Source organism: Staurois parvus, unplaced genomic scaffold, assembly GCF_062004578.1.
Source record: "Staurois parvus isolate SC_StPar_1 unplaced genomic scaffold, SC_StPar_1.0 ptg000031l, whole genome shotgun sequence".
In the NCBI taxonomy this organism is placed as follows: domain Eukaryota; kingdom Metazoa; phylum Chordata; class Amphibia; order Anura; family Ranidae; genus Staurois; species Staurois parvus.
In genome coordinates this window covers 6,289,450-6,307,221 of record NW_028317827.1, presented here as the reverse complement: position 1 = coordinate 6,307,221, position 17,772 = coordinate 6,289,450, and the positions used below count along the sequence as shown (strand labels likewise).

At 42.4% G+C, this 17,772-nt stretch overlaps 1 protein-coding gene across 1 annotated transcript; it reads right to left on the bottom strand.

Moving 5' to 3' along the window:
- Nucleotides 1-4,114: 4,114 nt before the first annotated feature.
- On the bottom strand, nt 4,115-16,666 carry DAPL1 (death associated protein like 1). Its single transcript, XM_089659743.1, has 4 exons — nt 16,511-16,666; nt 13,757-13,847; nt 12,978-13,038; nt 4,115-4,340 (listed from the first exon to the last, which is right to left on the bottom strand). Exons 1-4 carry the CDS (start codon nt 16,566-16,568, stop codon nt 4,224-4,226), a joined length of 327 nt encoding a protein of 108 aa, XP_089515869.1. The 5' UTR covers nt 16,569-16,666; the 3' UTR covers nt 4,115-4,223.
- Between the last annotated feature and the right edge of the window lie 1,106 nt (nt 16,667-17,772).

The window sequence follows — 17,772 nt, the reverse complement described above, 5'->3', positions numbered from 1 at the left end:
CCCCATTTAAACTGCAATAGGAATCTGAAAGGGATATTCACATGCCGTGCCGTGATGCTTCACGCCCACTGCAAAGTTCACCCAACATGTAATGATTGGGGGGGCAAACCTGCCAGATGCTACATATTCAAGTATATGAGGAAGCGCTGCAAGCACTCCACAACCACGCACAATACATCTCAGTAGCCCCTGCAGCGCGTTCCAAATGCGGATCAGGCTTCAGAGGCAAGGTAGATTTAGACGCATTTCTAAATCAACCCCTATAAGCTCTCTAAGCAGGTTCTGTTACTGGAATGATGATTTTATTTTTAAATTCACTATTTTTCTGTACTGTATATAAGCTTTCTTTGTTTTTATTTCATTTTGTAGCACCAGGACAAACCAAACTTAGAAAGATTAAGCTTTTATTATATTTATAAATAATTGGTCATGCTTTGTACCAGAAACATTATTGTTGTGTCAGGCTCAGGAGCAATGGGGAATATTTGCAAAATAAAACATTCACTTTTTATCTATATTAACACAGCACTCCCCCCTCCTCACCCACTACCACCACACCTCACAAAAGACTGCATCCCTTGTGTCATGTTTTATTTTGCAAATGATTCCACTTTAAAGTGCAATTCCAGGCAAACCCTAACTAGCCAAATAACTGTCCCCTCCCAAGCAAACCAACCTGTGTAAGAAAGATATACATACCCACCCGCCTTCAGGCCATTCCAGTCCAGCTACCCTGGGTCAGCCAGTGAAGCTTCAGGGGAGAGGAAGGAGCACCAACACTGGATGGTCCATTGAAGCCTATGGATGATGTCACTGCTCCAGGCAGCCACTGCTGACTGACACAAAGGAAATCAAAAGACCAGACCAAAGAGGCCAGGATCTTTACTGCTCTGGACTAGCCCAGAGGATGTGGTATGCCAACCTGCTAATACTCCTGGCAACGCTCTACTAGCATGTGGACGCGTTGCTTGAACACTGAGCAGGCCACATGCTAGCTTAAGAGTGCATCCCCTTCATGATTCACTGCATACAGAGAGAAGGCCAGGTGATATAGCAAGGAACAGGTGAATGTGACATAATAATAGCAGTGTGTTGAAAAAAGTGAATAAAGCTCAAAATCCTTCTAATAACTACACAACATAACTACAACTACACATTCTATTCCAAATCAAAACATGAAGAAAAAAATATCAAAGTTGTGTTGTTCCTCTAAAAAAAATGAAGAAAAGTGAATATTAAACTGTTCAAAAAAATAGCAGTGTTTGTATTCTTCTTTACAAACTCAAACATTCACTATAGAAACTGAAAAATGTTTGAAGATTTTGCTTTCCTTTGAATCAATATTTGGTTGTAGTCGCACTGTTTCTGATAACTGCTGTACATCTGTGTTGCATGGAGTCAACCAACTTCTGGCACCTGTGAACAGGTATTCCAGCCCAGGATGATTGGACTACATTCCACAGTTCTCTATTTCTTGGTTTTGCCTCAGAAACTGCATTTTTGATGTCACCCCACAAGTTTTCTATTGGATTAAGATCTGGGGATTGGCCACTCCATAACGTCAATCTTGTTGGTCTGGAACCAAGATGTTGCACGTTTACTGGTGTGTTTGGGGTCGTTGTCTTGTTGGAACACCCATTTCAAGGGCATTTCCTCTTCAGCATAAGGCAGCATGACCTCTTCAAGTATTCTGATGTATTCAAACTGATCCATGATCCCTGGTATGCGATAAATAGGCCCAGCACCGTAGTATGAGAAACATCCCCATATCATGATGCTTACGCAACCATGCTTCACTGTCTTCAGTGGCTTGAATTCAGTGTTTGGGGGTCGTCTGACAAACTGTCTCCGGCCACTAGACCCAAAAAGAACAATCTTACTTTCACCACAAAATGTTGCGCCATTTCTCTTTAGGCCAGTCAATGTGCTCTTTGGCAAATTGTAACCTCTTCAGCACGTCTTTTTTTCAACAGTGGGACTTTGCGGGGGCTTCTTGCAGATAGCTTGGCTTCACATAGGCGTCTTCTAATTGTATCAGTACTCACAGGTAACTTTAGACCTTCTTTGATCTTCCTGGAGCTGATTGTTGGCTGAGTCCTTGCCATTTTGGCTATTCTTCTATCCATTCAAATGATAGTTTTTCGCTTTCTTCCACATCTTCCAGGTTTTGGTTGCCATTTTAAAGCATTTGCGATCATTTTAGCTGAGCAGCCTATCATTTTCTGCACTTCTTTATAGGTTTTCCCCTCTCCAATCAACTTTTTAATCAAGGTACACTGTTCTTCTGAACAATGTCTGGAACAAACCATTTTCCTCAGAATTTCAGAGAGAAATGCACTGTAACCAGCATGTACAACATTTGCTGCCTTCCTTACTTAAATAAGGGCAATAATTGCCACCTGTTTTTCAAAGAATGAATGACCTCACTAATACAACTCCACACTGCTATTATTTTGAACATGCCCCTTTCAATTAGTGATTCAATTACACAGAATCAGCAGCATGCATGTCATGACTGTTGGATTTCTATTACTCTACTACACCTGCTAGTATATTATTTGCCATGTAGAAATATCATTTCTACCAAAAACAGTGATTGATCAGGTTAGTGATGTCTGACTGCTATTATTTTGAACACAACTGTATATACACACACACACATTCTGAGTGTTGCAAAAGTAATTCACACACCTCAGCCCCTTCCAGGACAATTCTTGCTCTTCAGATACAATTACAACCACAAGTAAGTTGGCATACATGTGTACAATCTTTTGCTCATTCGGTTAAGAAAAGTGCCCCCTGGAAGGGAACTGCTAAACATCAGTTTAAGCCCTGTCATGAAACCCGAGTTGACATTGAGGTCTAAGCCCGTCAGGTTCTCCTGCAACCATGACTGCATTTATGGTCTTTGGGTTGTTGGTACATTGTTAACCCCAGTCTTATGCTTTGTCTTCTGCAATTTATCATGTTTAATTTTATGTCACTGAATTACGCCAATAAGGCAGTTATACAACGCAGGATCCATACTACTATCACTAAGGGGATGCTGTGCCAAAAAGTGATAAGCATTGTTTTGTTTTTATTGGCTATACAGTGTTTTGACTAAGGCAGCATTTTTTCATCCTGGGATGCCTTGGCAAAATTACTCCAAAATTGTATACAAGCCAAACAGGTGAATGAAGCCTGCCTCTTAGTTACACAAAGCCACAGTTTTCATTGTGCACCATTACAACCTTCCAGCCACTGGCCTCTAAAACAATGATATCATTAGGGTCCCTACACAGCATCCTTGTGGTTTGCCCTTCTCCTTCAGCACTGGGGTCACAATAGCTGAGTGAGGAAGAAAAAATGAGAAAGAAGAGACTCGCTGGAATAATATTCAGTACCAGTGTGCAAAAAGATATTTGCTTTGAAAGACAAAAAAAAATAAAATATTTTATTTATATATATATATATATATATATATATATATATATATATCACATCTAATGTTGGGTGTCCTACGTGTGTGGATGTTGCTGCATTATGTAAAATTATTAGTTTTGTTCTTTACACTTTAGAATGGGGTGCCTCAAGATTTAGAATTTTTTTTTTTTTTTTTTTAAAGTGTGCCTTGATTGGCAAGGAATAAAGATTTACTTTTGGTCTCAGACCAGGAACCCTTTCATGGTTGCCATGTCATGACTTTAAAGCTTTGCACTCGTTTTAGCAGCTATTTCCTTGACATGCTTTAAAACCCAGCTTTCTGTAGCATCAAAGTTGGTTATCCCAGGGCTGCATTTTCCCCATCTTTATTTGGGCGTTTCATAAAAAGGGGAAAAATATATATATTTTTTTATTTAAATATTTGGAAACAATAAAATTATTCCTACACTTCCAACACTATAGATTGTTTTGCTGAAATCCATATGTTGAGTAACTTTTTTGTGGAGCAAAACAAACCACAACACAAATTTTGCAGCCATCATCTGGCATATCACTTTTGTTAATGCATAGTTTTTTTTAAATGTATATTCCTTAGATGTTGTGCAGAAAACATTTGTAGGAGAAGACAGCAGGTATGCCACTTTTACAAAATAACCCAAGTGGTAATAATTAAACATGGAGACAAAAGCAATATCACAACTTTATTTTGGAAATATACAAAATATTTTTTTCCCTGTAGACAAAAACGTTGGTCCCTCCTGGAGAACATCAGCAACAAGCCACTTCATACATCTGAACTAACATCTACGTGGCTGCTGGATAATATAGAGTCTCTTCGGAGGAGTGACCTTCTCCACAGTGGGGCGGGGTTTCTGATGCGCAATCTGTGCCTCTTCTGGATAGTTATGACTCAGCTGCAGGAACAAAAACAGGCCGAGTTTAACCAGATAAAATAAAAAGCTCATCAAGTTTGCAATGTACACGACATCTACAACAAATGTAGGGAAAAAAAAAAAAAAAAAAAGAAGAAAAAAACAGAATACATACTTCCAGACCAACTGAGATCAGCGTTTGTAAAGAACTACAGTGTGTGAAGAACCTCTTGCCTACTTCTGGGAGAGCTGGATAGTGTGTGCTGTGGTACCATCTGCCAGCCCATAGATCACTACTTAAAGCCTTAATCCAGCTTTGCCACCACTTTAAGATAGTTGGTCTGTGTGGACCAGCTTAGCCCAAACCAACTACTTCCTTCACTATGAAATGTGGCTGCTGTGTGCACTGTATAAACTATATGCATCAGATACATACAATATACAGCATTGTTCAGGGACTTTCTGGCACAGGAACAAAAAAGTCAAGCTGAGCACTGCTCAGCCAGCCATTTATAGAAAGCCTTGTATTTTTAAAGAATGAGTTTTCACATCATGGACCTCCACCTCAGCTATTCACAATACAAGGCTTCCTATGAATGGTTGGCTGAGCAGCCCTCAGCCCAACATGATTTTGTTCTGGGGACAAAGTCCCTGTACCACTTCGTTATCTAATGGGACAGAAAGTCCCTGTAATGCTGCTGGAATATAGCAAAGTACATAGCCAATGATACTGTATGTAGATCTTGTCCATACAGCACTGACAATAGTCACATTTCTTAGTGAAGTGGATAAAGCTGGAATTTGGCTTTAAAGTGTTACTAAACCCAGGACCCTGCATTCACTTTATCTGGTCTCCCACACAGAACATGGAAATGCAATTATTTTAGTCAATATAAAACTGCTAAATACTCTCAGTGGTATATAGCAGTCTTGTAACCTCTATCAGTGTCCAGAAAAGCACAGATTGAAGCTTGGAGGAGTTTGTTCTCTCCTCACTGCCCTATGAGATTGCATAACCCCTGACCCTCTGTCTGGACAGTGCTGATTGGCCCTGGGCTGATCACATGCATTCTGCACATGCAGAGTTGGGTGTGTACTGCTAGAGGTTTTTATCTTGTGCGAGTGTCCGCGGCGGTTTTCCATCAAGAGACTAAATGCGGAAGGGGAGGATCAGAGAAGTCAGGATTATTATACAGGATTTATCTATTGCCAAAAGTTTGTACGGTCTCCCTTTATATTGTAAAGCTCTGTGCAATTACAATACATTTCAGTACAGAAGGAATAAGAGGGCCCTGCTTGTTGAGCTCACAATCTAAAGGAAGGGGGAGGTGGTACAAAAAGGGATAGCTGCATGGGATGATCTGATGATGGTGACTCAAGTACAGTTCTTAAGGGGGGTTGGGTAGGCTTCCCTGAATAAGTGAGCTTTCAAGTATCGAATAAAGGCAGACTGGGGGGGCGGTGGTTGTGACTGGACATACTGGTGTAGGGAGAGGCTCTGGAGAAGTCCTGGAGGTGAGCGTGGGAGGTGGTGACGAGGGAGCTAGAGAACAAGATGTCTTGGGAGAAGTGGGTGATATCTGCAGATGGTTGGTGATGTAGCTAGGGGCAGTGTTGTAGATGGCTTTGTATTTTTATACATGGTGTTTTAAATAAAAAAAAATAAAAAATTTGGCTTCCAATAACCCAATGCAGAGGATTAACCTTTTACGTTCCATAGTAAGTGAAGGGAGTCACTTGGGGTGGGGGTGGGGGCATGGAACCCAGGTCACTTTGGAGAGACCCCTGTCTCAGCTCCCCATATCCCACTTATGTGGGAATCACACTGTGCCTGTTAGGGGTACAGGGTGATCTGTCCCAATATTGGGGTGGGGGGGTTGTTGATTGTTTAATGTCATGTGGCTGCATCCTATTGTTCTATTGTGTGTCTGGCTTGGGAGCAAACTATTATGGGATGTATGCATTTGTGTATTAGCTTAGTGGGGGGGGGGGGGGGGGGGAGAAAAAAAAAGAAATGATAGGATTTGGATAGAGTGAAGAATGGTTAGAATCCCATCTGGTTTTTAATGGAAGTCTGTCCCTGTGAGAGGCAGTTCACACTTTATTTGTATTGGTGACCACCATCAATAGGATGGAAAGCAAGAAGGAAACCAAGAACAAAATCTTAAATGGGGACACTTAGTCAGAAATGCCTGCTTGGACAGCTGTCACTGGAATGAGATGTTCCTCTCACTTCCTGTTCTACAGATGAAGTTATGGAAGAGATCCCCAATGGGGCATACGTGATCTGCAATGGTCGAGTCAGTCACCTGATCTCAACCCAATTGAGCATGCATTTCACTTGCTGAAGGCAAAAAAAAAAAAAAAAAAAAAAAAAAAATATTGCAGTTCCTAAAATTTGTACTTTTATGTTCAACCCCTTGAATTTGAAGTGCAGACTTTCAGCTTTAATTCAAGTGGATTGTTTTGTTTTAATTTATTCTCGCAGGCACAATTTTCATACTTTTGGCTCTGTATGCGGTGTCCAAATATATATGGACCTAATTATATATCTACTCCTTCAGTCTCCTTTCACATTGCCAACTAACTGAGCAGCCTAGATGTCACACCACTTCCTTAAACTAAATTTCTCAAAAAGCGAACAGCTATTACATTCATACCCTCCAAGACTTTTCCCATCAAGATCAGTAATGCAACTATTAGTCCCTCCCCTCAAGCCAGGGTACTAGGTGGAATCCTGGACCTATCCTCGGCCGCAAATCCAATTGCTGTCAAAAGCGTGTAGACTTCACCTCTGTAACATCTCTAAAATTTGACCCTACTTAACTAATGAAATCACCAAGCTACTCATTCGCTCCCTTGCCTTGACTATTGCAACGCCATTCTCATGGGCGTACCTCTCCATAAGCCGTCATGAATGCTGCTGCCACACTTGCCTACCTTACCAACTGCTCAGTGTCCGCTACCCCTCTCTGCCTATTCCTCCACTGCCTTCTGATTGGCCAGCAAGTTAAATCCAAAATGCTAACATGCAAAGCTATTCAAAACTCTGCCCCAGAGTGACATCAATCTCCTCCAAATATCACCAAAACAGTCCTCCGTTCCCATCATGATCTCAAGCTAGTCTTCTCTCGTTGTCAGAGCCTCTCCCCTCTTCTGAAATGCTCTACCTCAATCTGTTTGGCTATCCTGTACTCTGGCAACCTTTAGGCAATCCCTGAAAACTCATCTCTTCAGGAATCCATCATGCCTCCAATGAAACATTGAAGCCACTGACCATTCTTCCCTTACTCATCTTTTCTGACTGTCTTTCACTAGTTTTGCATTTGGCTAGGGTCAGTGTTACTACTGGTAGCATGAGGCGATATCTGGATCCTACAGAGTTTGCACAGGCAGTTTAACTCCTCCAGGATGGCACAAATACATGTCATTGCCAGAATGTTTGCTGTGTCTCCCAGCACAGTCTCAAGAGCATGGAGGAGATTCCAGGAGACAGGCAGTTATTCTAGGAGAGCTGGACAGGACTGTAGAAGGTCCTTAACCCATTAGCAGGACTGGTATGTGCTCATTTGTGCAAGGAGGAATAGCATGAGCACCGGCAGAGCCCTACAAAATGACCTCCAGCATGCCACTGGTGTGAATGTGTGACCAAACAATCAGACTTTGTGAGGGTGGCCTGACATCCTCTAGTGGGCCCTGTGCTCACTGCCCAACCATACAGCTCGATTGACATTTGCCATTGAACACCAGAATTGGCAGGTCTGCCACTGGTGCCCTGTGCTTTTCACAGATGAGAGCAGGTTCACCCTGAGCACATGTGACAGATGTGAAAGGGTCTGGAGAAGCCATGGAGAACATTATGCTGCCTGTACCATCATTCAGCGTGACCATTTCGGTGGTGGGTCAGTGATGGTCTGGGGAGGCATATCCATGGAAAGGACGCACAGACCTCTGAAAAGGCTAGACAATGGCACCCTGACTGCCATTGGGTATCGGGATGAAATCCTTGGACCCATTGTCAGACCCTATGCTGGTGAAGTGGGTCCTGGGTTCCTCCTAATGCACAATACCTAGCCTCATGTGGCAAGAGTATGCAGATAGTTCCTGGAGGATGAAGGAATTGATACCATTGAATGGCCCCTAAGCTCACCTGACCCAAAATCCAAATAGAACACCTCTGGGATATCAGGTTTTGGTCCATCTGATGCCGTCAGGTTGCACCTCAGACTGTCCAGGAGCTCAGTGATGCCCTGCTCCAGATCTGGGAGGAAATCTCAGGACACCATCCACTGTCTCATTAGGAGCATGCCCTGACGTTGTCAGGCATACATACAAGCACCTGGGGGGGGGGGCCATACAAACTACTGAGAACCATTTTGAGTTGCTGCAATGATATTTCAGCAAAATGGACTAGCCTGCTGCATCATTTTTTCACTTTGATTTTCAGGGTCTTTGAATTCAGTCCTCTGTAGGTTGAGAATTTTCATTTCCATCAAATGATGGGGCATCCTTACCTTAAACACATTACCCAGTCTATACCAGTATACATATCCAGCATGATATTTTTCCCCCATTGAGATTGGATGTGTTCCTTTAATTTTTTTGAGCAGTATATATAGCCTGCATTTCAGAAAGACATTAAAAAGCCTTATGTTGGCAAGGCAATGACACTAGACTGTTCTAAAATGGGCAAAACAATATGTAAGAGGTAAGACAGGTTGTTGCACATCTATCACAGAGATAATCTGCCAGTCTGCAGAACGATCAAATGTTCCATACACTGTCTGAAGGCCACGGTGTCTTGTCTTCGTGATAAAACAGACAGCTGATGGATAGACATTGCCTTGTGCCATTCTACATTTGTGAAATAAAAGTCAGGGCAGCACCAGCTCCTAAAATGACGGGAAATTAGAGCATGCAGCTGTTCTGCTTCTCACAGGTAACTGCGCCTGTGTTTTTTGTGCTCTTCATTCTTTTCTCCGAGACTGAACAGACAGCTCGCAATGAGGAAAGCATCACATCAAACTGAATCCAATCTTCTCTGGCTGACGGCTGGTGGATGGAAATGGAAGTGTAATCTATTCTGCAATGGAAGAGACAAACTAGTGCTAGCTAAAGCTCCAACTGTAGCCACTGCCATCTGTCACACAAATAAATATTTTTAGATAAAGATACATTAAACTGTCTGTACCAACTTTACTACAACCAATGAAAGAATTGGCCAATCACTTGTATTTGAAAGTCTGGTGTACGGTCAAGAAATGGAGTTTAGGTGACTGGATAGAAAGTCCATCAAAGTCCAAACCTGCAAGCAGTCCTGAAGTTCTAGGGACATAAAATGTCCAATATTAAACTTCAGAATTACATTTTTCCTCCAGAATATTTACTTGGTTCTCATCTTCAAGTGATCTTACATCACCCAGCATACTTGATCTAATAAAAACAAGGAGACACCTCTACAGCTCCAATAAACTGTCACTCGCAAGGGATCCCCTTTAACTTGGCCAAAGACAACATAGGGGAGCTTTAGATCCTACATTAGGAATCCCCGTGAGTACCATTACACAAGAGAGCAAAGTAATTGACGAGAACACAAAGCAGGTTTCTGGATGTGGTAAGCAGTATTGTTACTACAATATCATTGTTAGTAGTCATCGGGCTGATTACAGTCGCAACAGCCTTCTGTGAGCTTGGTGTCATGTTATATACACTAAAGCACAGCACATTAGTGCAAGTCACATGGCTAAAACAGGGAACACATTACAAATTGCATAAGGGCTGGCAAGCAAAAAAAAAAAATTAATTTTATATATATATATATATATATATATATATATATATATATATATATATATTTTTTAATCAAGCTTTATTGCACCGGGGAAAGTGACAGTCCCCAACTAAGATTAAACCATTTACAGTCAAGTGTCATAGGGGCAGAGAGTGGACCAATCCAGTTGCAGGAAGGGTGCATAGCAGTTCAGCAAGCTGATGGGGAAGCAATGTGGATCAATCCAAACACCAATCTGGGCACAGAATGGACTGATTGGGTAGCTAAAAAAGGGCCACAGAACAGTGGGAGCCAAAGAGGCAGAGTCAAACAAACCAGACATTAAGGACATTAATATACTTGACACTTTTCATGGAGCAAAATTCCTGAATTTTGCTCCAGTAAAAATGGACAAGTATAAATCCCATTTATTCCTATAGGGGTGGTTCTCATCTATGCACTGCAGTTTAGTGTGAAAGGGAAACTATATGGGCCCCATTTACACATACGCACGCAGCTTACAAGGCAAACACCACATGAACAGTCTTAAACTAGCCTAAAGGGAGCAGACTGGTCTGGGTGCAAAGGTTTTAGTAGTTGTACGCAACTTCAGCTTACCATTTCCCTATAGCAGGTCATCCCTTCTTGCTGCCAAATCTACCTTCCCAAGACAGCGTACTAATCTGAATACTATGCCCCGACAGGCAATTTAGAATTTACAACATCTTCCTCACAAGGTCTCCTCCTGTGCCGATACTGATCCACATTAGCATGTCTAAAACCAAGACTATTTTTGGCTGCAGAGAGTGGCAAGGGGGTAGCACAGTGCCCATGTGTCTTGTGAAATTGTCCCTAGATCCTGGACACTGTTCCATAGGATCCAGAACAATTGGCATGTGGCATTTGGCAGCAGGCACCAAAAAGAGTGCCAGTACTGCAAGGTGGTATGACCTCTGCCCCACAGTAGGAGTTCCAGCCTGATGTCCTGCGAGAACAGCATGGGAGCGTGATCAGGTAATTAGCCACTGAACATTGATTCAGAGTGTTCAAGTACTGCCACTGACCAGTGCTGGGCGTTCTTGCCGACATTGATCCCAGCAATGGGGCTTATTTAATCCCACTTTCTCTTCAGTATACCTTCAGATCCATTTTGGATAAAGGATGGCAGAAGGGGAAGGTACCAAACTATAAGCCCTATGCTGTGAAGTGACCCCCACTTTAATCAATCACACACACACACACACACACACACACACACACACTTGTCCGGCAGTGTGTACTGCATTTTTACATAAAAAGTCATGGGTCATCCAAGATGCCACTGGAACAAAGTTTGTAACAGTTTCATATTGTTTTTACATATCCATGCCTACAAACAGTTAAAAAGTTACCTCAAAACCCAGTTCACCAGGAAGGAGGTAGCACAAACCGTTCTTGCTGGCACCCTCTCCCGAATCCTTCAGATGCCAAGAGCCAAGGTCTAAGAACCAAGTCTTGTGCTTTGAGAGGGATCCCAAAAGGGTATAACCCTCCCAAAGCACCCACTCAAATGTTAAAGGGCACATGGCAGGGAAATCATTGCCCTCTTCCATGTGGGTAGCACTATGGACTCATTTACTGTCCTGTGCAGGATTAAACATGCCAATGGGTAACAGCAAGAATATGGTTCAAGGTACTGGGCCTCCCCTAAAAAGGTAAGCATTTTTAAAATCATGTATTTGTACGATATGGTTGTGTTCAATACAGACAGTTAAGTGTTAAGCTCAAGTCCCAAGTCACCCTATGCAATGCTTTATCACAATGTGTTATGCAGCCCCTACAGAAGACACTAAACATGATGATCCTTCAATTCAGCACAACAGAACAATTATGCATACTGCAGCCTTTTTTAGCCAGGGTGCCCAGGCACCCTTGAGTGCCATGAGGTTTCTTCAGGGGGTGCCTTGGCAAAAGGTCTAAAAGTTGCCCAAAACGTGTATTCAGGCCAGAGGGTGGAAAAAGCCTGCCTTTTAGTTGCACAAAGCCACAGGTTTTTATTGTGCACCAATTATGACCTAGCCGCCGGCGTCCTGACAACCAATGATATCACAAGTTGATAATGAGGATGTCTGTGCCTACACAGCATCCTTGTTTGCCTCCTCTGTCAGCGCTGAGGTCACATTAGCACAGTGAATGAGAAAAACTGAGGGAGATGAGAAACAATGAAATAATCAGTCAGTACCTGTGTGCAAACATGCATTTGCTATGGAAGAATAAATCACCTCTTAGGCTAGGGTCACACTCATGTAGTGCATCGCATGTGATTCGCACCACATTCCTGTGCGTATCACATGCGATTTGTGTGCGGTGTGATTTGAGCCATACATTGTGGCTGGCTAAAATCGCATTGCAGCCACACCAAAAAGGTGTGGGACCTTTTGGGTTGGCACTAGAATTGGATCGCATGGTTATTCACAGCTATGCAATCCGATTCTGTACATCGCACTGCTTTTGCAGACCGATTTCAGGGTGTTAACATACACACTCACAGCAGTTCGCATGACCAGGGTGCGATTCTGATACGGAATTCAGACAGAAAACGCTGCAAATTCCAGACCATCAATGTGAACCCAGGCATAAGGCTGGGTGTCCTAAGCGTGTGGATGGGGTTGTGATGTATAAAAAAGGTATGAATATAGTTTTTTCATATTTTAGAATGGGGTGCCTCAAGACTGTTCATAATTTTAAAGGGTGCCTTGACTGAAAAGACTGTTGAGAAACACTAGCATATAGACCACTCCTGTCACTGTATTGGACTGACAGTCAAAGTGAAAAGGGTCTCATTTTGCTGTAAACTAGTGTGCAAATAGGTGCCTAGAATGCAAAAAGTTCCACCCCACCCCAAATTAATCAAAATCAGCAATACCAACCTTCTCCAGAGCCCCAGCCAGAATATTCACAGCCTGCATCTTCGTTAAATTCACCACAGGGCTGTTATATTAGGAGAAGAAAAATCTATATTAGTGTGGAATTACAGCCATCACTGCCCCCCCCCCCTTTCTCCCAAGCCACCAAAATTGGGCTGAACAAATCCCCTGAATCAATTTGTGTACTATTCCAGTGAAATTAGATTTACTGCTAGAGTTGAACCCCAGTAGTGGCCTTGGCAAAAAAAAAACGAAACAAAACAAAAAAAAAAAACCCATACACAATAAGTCTTTCCTGCATATCAAAAGTCAAGCAAAAAACAAATCTGAATGAATGAGTATCTGCTAGGGCAATGCAGTAGAACGTTTGTTTCTCTTCCACGTGGTCAGGTTTCACCCTTTTCTTCCTGTTTATTGTTCTACACATGACCCTATAACATAATCACTTAATATATACAGTAGTAGAATAAAACACAACTTGTTCTTATTTGGACAGCCCCCCCAAGAGTGAAAAAGCAACAGTGCAATCTCCTTCCACATCGACCTGCATAGTCAGATTACGGAAGTGGAAATATGATTCTGCTTGAGGGATAAACCAGGAAATAAAGTAGTTGAGGAACAAAAAAAAAACACCAGACTGCATCACAGGCTTACAAAGTCTGACTGTGAATTCGTGGAGATCTTAAAAATGAAGGAATCATGACCAGGCGAAGCACGACTTGGTCTCTAACCATTTTCTTGTGACCTCCCTGAGGATTCTGAGATTGAGCAGCTAGAAGTACCTTGGCTTGTCCGCTGTGGATTTCTTCCTCTCTGATGTCCCACTGTCTTCATTCCCTTGTTTTTTGGTGACCCGCATCCCTCCTGCTTTTACTAAAAGAAAAAAAAAAAAAAAAAAAAAAAGAAGGTTTTTGTTTAAAACCAAATGTCAGCCAAAAAAACAATCATAAAAGGCTGAACATTCATTAGATGTAGGCATGTCTGGACTAGTGCAGGTTAGATAGGTGTAGTACACTTGTACAGAGAGCTGTGACGTACACAGGTGATCCCATTTCCGTTTAAAACATACCAGCAGACACAAGCACACTGCAGAACAGTCACATAGCAAGACACCTGTGCGAGAAGGGAGCAGCCACCCCCCCCAATTTATGTGGTGGCTCAGGAAATACATCTGCTGCTTCTAGAACAGCCTTTTCATACCATTTCCTTTAGAAAAGGATTCATCATGAAGGACAAAAAAAAAAAAAAAAAAAAGAAGAATTTAAAAAAGTTCCTTTAATGACCTCAATAAGCAAACAATGATTATTGTAGAGCAGGCGGGTTCAATAGTCTGACCAATCCCTGGATGCCAGTCTGGTGATTGGATAATCATCAGTGACCAGTGTGAATGGATTCACCCAGCAGAAGATATTGGGATGACAGCTGGTCTATTAACTGCTTACATGAGCACAGAAAATGTTTTCCAGGCGGCTCTTAAAAGTGCACCTGTCTAAAATCTGCACAGTTGGTGGACACAGGGCTCAAGAAATACCAAGTCTCATATTGCAGCGACAGGCCAACAAAGAAATACTGCTCTAACCAAACAAACTGCTTCCTCTACTGTATGTAACACAGGATAGTAATTAGAATCTCCTTGTCACACACAGTGATATTTTTTTTTTATAGGCCAATTAAAATAGACTGCCATTTCCGCCGACTGTCCCCATTGTCATTCCATGGAGGGAACCCACTTTCATATGTTTTGGACAGAGGTGTTTACCTGTGTCAGCACCCAGCTGAGGCTGTCCCTTTCACTCTCTCCTGAGCTTACATTGTTGGGAATACAAGATGATGAACAGAGGCCTCGCCACACCAAATTGCTTCTTTCCTACCCATTATATTATGCCAAGAAGGATATACTTCATAACTGGACCACCCCTCAGTGGTCTCGTGGGGAGCGGCCATTAATGCAGCGTTAACACATTAATAGAGGTTGTCCTGGGAAGTCCCATAAGGTTTGGCAACCCTGGACAGAACAATGAATATGCTACTTTGTTGAGGTTTTATTTATTTGTTAACTGGTTGCGTAGCCACCGACATTGCTGTGAGCCCTGCGCCTCTACGACTGATTGGTTGCACTTATTTTGTATTTGATTGCTTTCAGTCTTCAGATATTGTTGTCTCACTGTTCTGCTTGTTTGTTGCTGTTAGTATTCTATGCCATTATTCAATAAACAATCATCCTAGATGACAAAATTAAATAAATTATATACTGCTATTAAATTAGACTGTGCACCGTACCAGGATCTAGTGGGGTTATGGTGTGGGTTGTGCCTCCCCAGGTCTCTGAAAGTGCATTCACTGAGCCAGCCTTGATTGAGGCAATTGATGCAAGGGGGGAATTTAATGGAGACCCTGATGCAAGTAGAGACTGATGTCATGGACTCACGATACACAAGTGTGCTGGAGTCTATGGGGTTAATTCACTAAAGCTGAAGAGTAGAGAATCTGGTACAGCTCTGCACAGAAACCAATCAGCTTCCAGGTTTTGTTGTCAAAGCTTCATTGAACAAGCTGAAGTTAGAAGCCAATTGGCTACCATACACAGATGTACCATATTTTGCACTCTTCAGTTTTAGTAAATCAACCTTTATGTAAGCATGGACACATAGGCTTTAATGGAGTGGAGATCAGGGGCTCTGGACAAACCCCCCCACCCCACACGCTTCTGAACGCACATTTATAAGCAGCAGTGTGCACAAGGCCTTAATCTCCCTCTAGTCTAGAGCAGGGGTCTCCAAACTTTCTAAACCCAGGTGGCCCACTTTACTATCCTAACTTGGGGGGGGGGGGGGGGGGGTCAGACCACCTGCCTGGAGTTTGCATGTTCTCCCTGTGCCTGCGTGGGTTTCCTCCAGGTACTCAGGTTTCCTCCCACACTCCAAAGACATGCTGGTAGGTTAATCGGCCCTAGTATGTATGAATGTGAGTTAGGGACCTTAGATTGTATACCCCTTGAGGGTGAGGGACTGATGTGAATGGAATATATATATATATATATATATATATGCGCTGCGTAAATTGATGGCGCTATATAAGTACCTGTAATAAATACACACACACCTGTGAACTATAATTAGACCATAGAGCAAATGTGATTGGCTACAAAGTTGCTAGACTGCTTTACTCAGTATTGTCAAGTATCAGGAAGGTTGAGGAGGGAAAAAAAAAAAAAACCCCCCCACACACACACACACACACAAACAAATATTCCCTAGCAAGCAAACGTCTGCCCACAGATCTGCCTGCACCAATCATAGCAGATAGCCCGGCGTGTAGAGCTTAGTGCAGAGATTTAGCAATCAATAGACGGGGTAACCTGTAAAACGTGGGCCACTCAGTAGACTGAACAAGACATTCCAAGAGACAAGTCCGCAAACATTGGAACTTTCCTAAGAACAAATCTACCATTAGCAACACTCATTACATCAGAAATCCACCTGGAACTTGTTTGATTCCCAATCTATTACACTGCAGACTGCACAGCAGCGACCTACCTGCAGGAAGGTGTCCCCCCTTCAGTGGCAGGGTCTGCAAAATCACCTCTGTAGCCATGATAATCCTCTCACACTTTGTTTACTGCTGACACGCAGCCTGCTCTGGTTTATATAGAGGGCAGGGTGGGGCCCTAGGGGACTACCCAGAGGGCCTTGTTTTGATTGCCATTCAGGCACAGCCAGGGCTGCAATCCCCAGCCCTGCCCAGGAGAACATATAGAAATCATAGTGATAAAAGGTGCAGTGTAAAATTTCGGCAGAAGAATTACAATATGTATTTTCAGTGTGTTGGTGATGGTGGGAACCCCCCTGTGAGGGCCCCGGCTGTCTCTGGTTGCAGTCAAATGGAGGAAAAATAAGTTTCTTGTGCAGGAAATGGAGTGAAGTACTTGCTGCAGGTGGGCCAGGTCTGTATTGTTATTCATGTTTATTTCCGGAGTCACCGATATTTTCTACTAGGAAAGGCAAAAATGTATAAATATAATAACCATAGCTAAAAAAACAAACAAACATTATAAATTAAAGTGTATAAACCCCAAAACAATAATATATTGCAGTCCTAGATTTAGTGGCTGCATTAGTTTTCTTTCTTCAGACTTTTATTTCCTTATTTTTTATTACTTCCTCAGTCTTCAGTGATAGCTGGGAACAATGTTAACTGATAGTTTTGCATTTACTGAAAGAATGCAAAGTGTTCTCTGATTGGATAAGGTGGTGAGCATGATGCCAAGGCATCAGGCCGACTGTTCAGCATGGGCCCAGAAGTAAGTGGAGCTTACTTCAGTCATTTCCAGCTTCCAAGGGCATTGGCCAGGTGTGGAACACACCTACAGGTGAAACTCGAAAAATTAGAATATCGTGAAAAAGTTCATTTATTTCAGTAATGCAGCTTAAAAGGTGAAACTAATATATGAGATAGACTCATTACATGCAAAGCAAGATAGTTCAAGCCGTGATTTGTCATCATTGTGATGATTATGGCTTACAGCTCATGAAAACCCCAAATCCACAATCTCAGAAAATTAGAATATTACATGCAATCAATAAAACAAGGATTGTACATAGAACAATATAAGACCTCTGAAAAGTATAAGCATGCATATGTACTCAGTACTTGGTTTGGGCCCCTTTTGCAGTAATTATTGCTCAATGCGGCATGGCATGGAAGCTATCAGCCTGTGGCACTGCTGAGGTGTTATGGAAGACCAAGATGCTTCAATAGCGGCCTTCAGCTCTTCTGCATTGTTCGGTCTCATGTCTCT

Coding starts and splice junctions, on each gene's coding strand:
- DAPL1 (XM_089659743.1), bottom strand. CDS start 16,568: ATGGCTACAGAGGTGATTTTGCAGACCCTGCCACTGAAGGGGGGACAC. Junction 13,848..16,510: donor GGGGGGACACCTTCCTGCAG/GTAGGTCGCTGC, acceptor TTTTTCTTTTAG/TAAAAGCAGGAGGGATGCGG. Junction 4,341..12,977: donor TGGCTGGGGCTCTGGAGAAG/GTTGGTATTGCT, acceptor TTGTTCCTGCAG/CTGAGTCATAACTATCCAGA.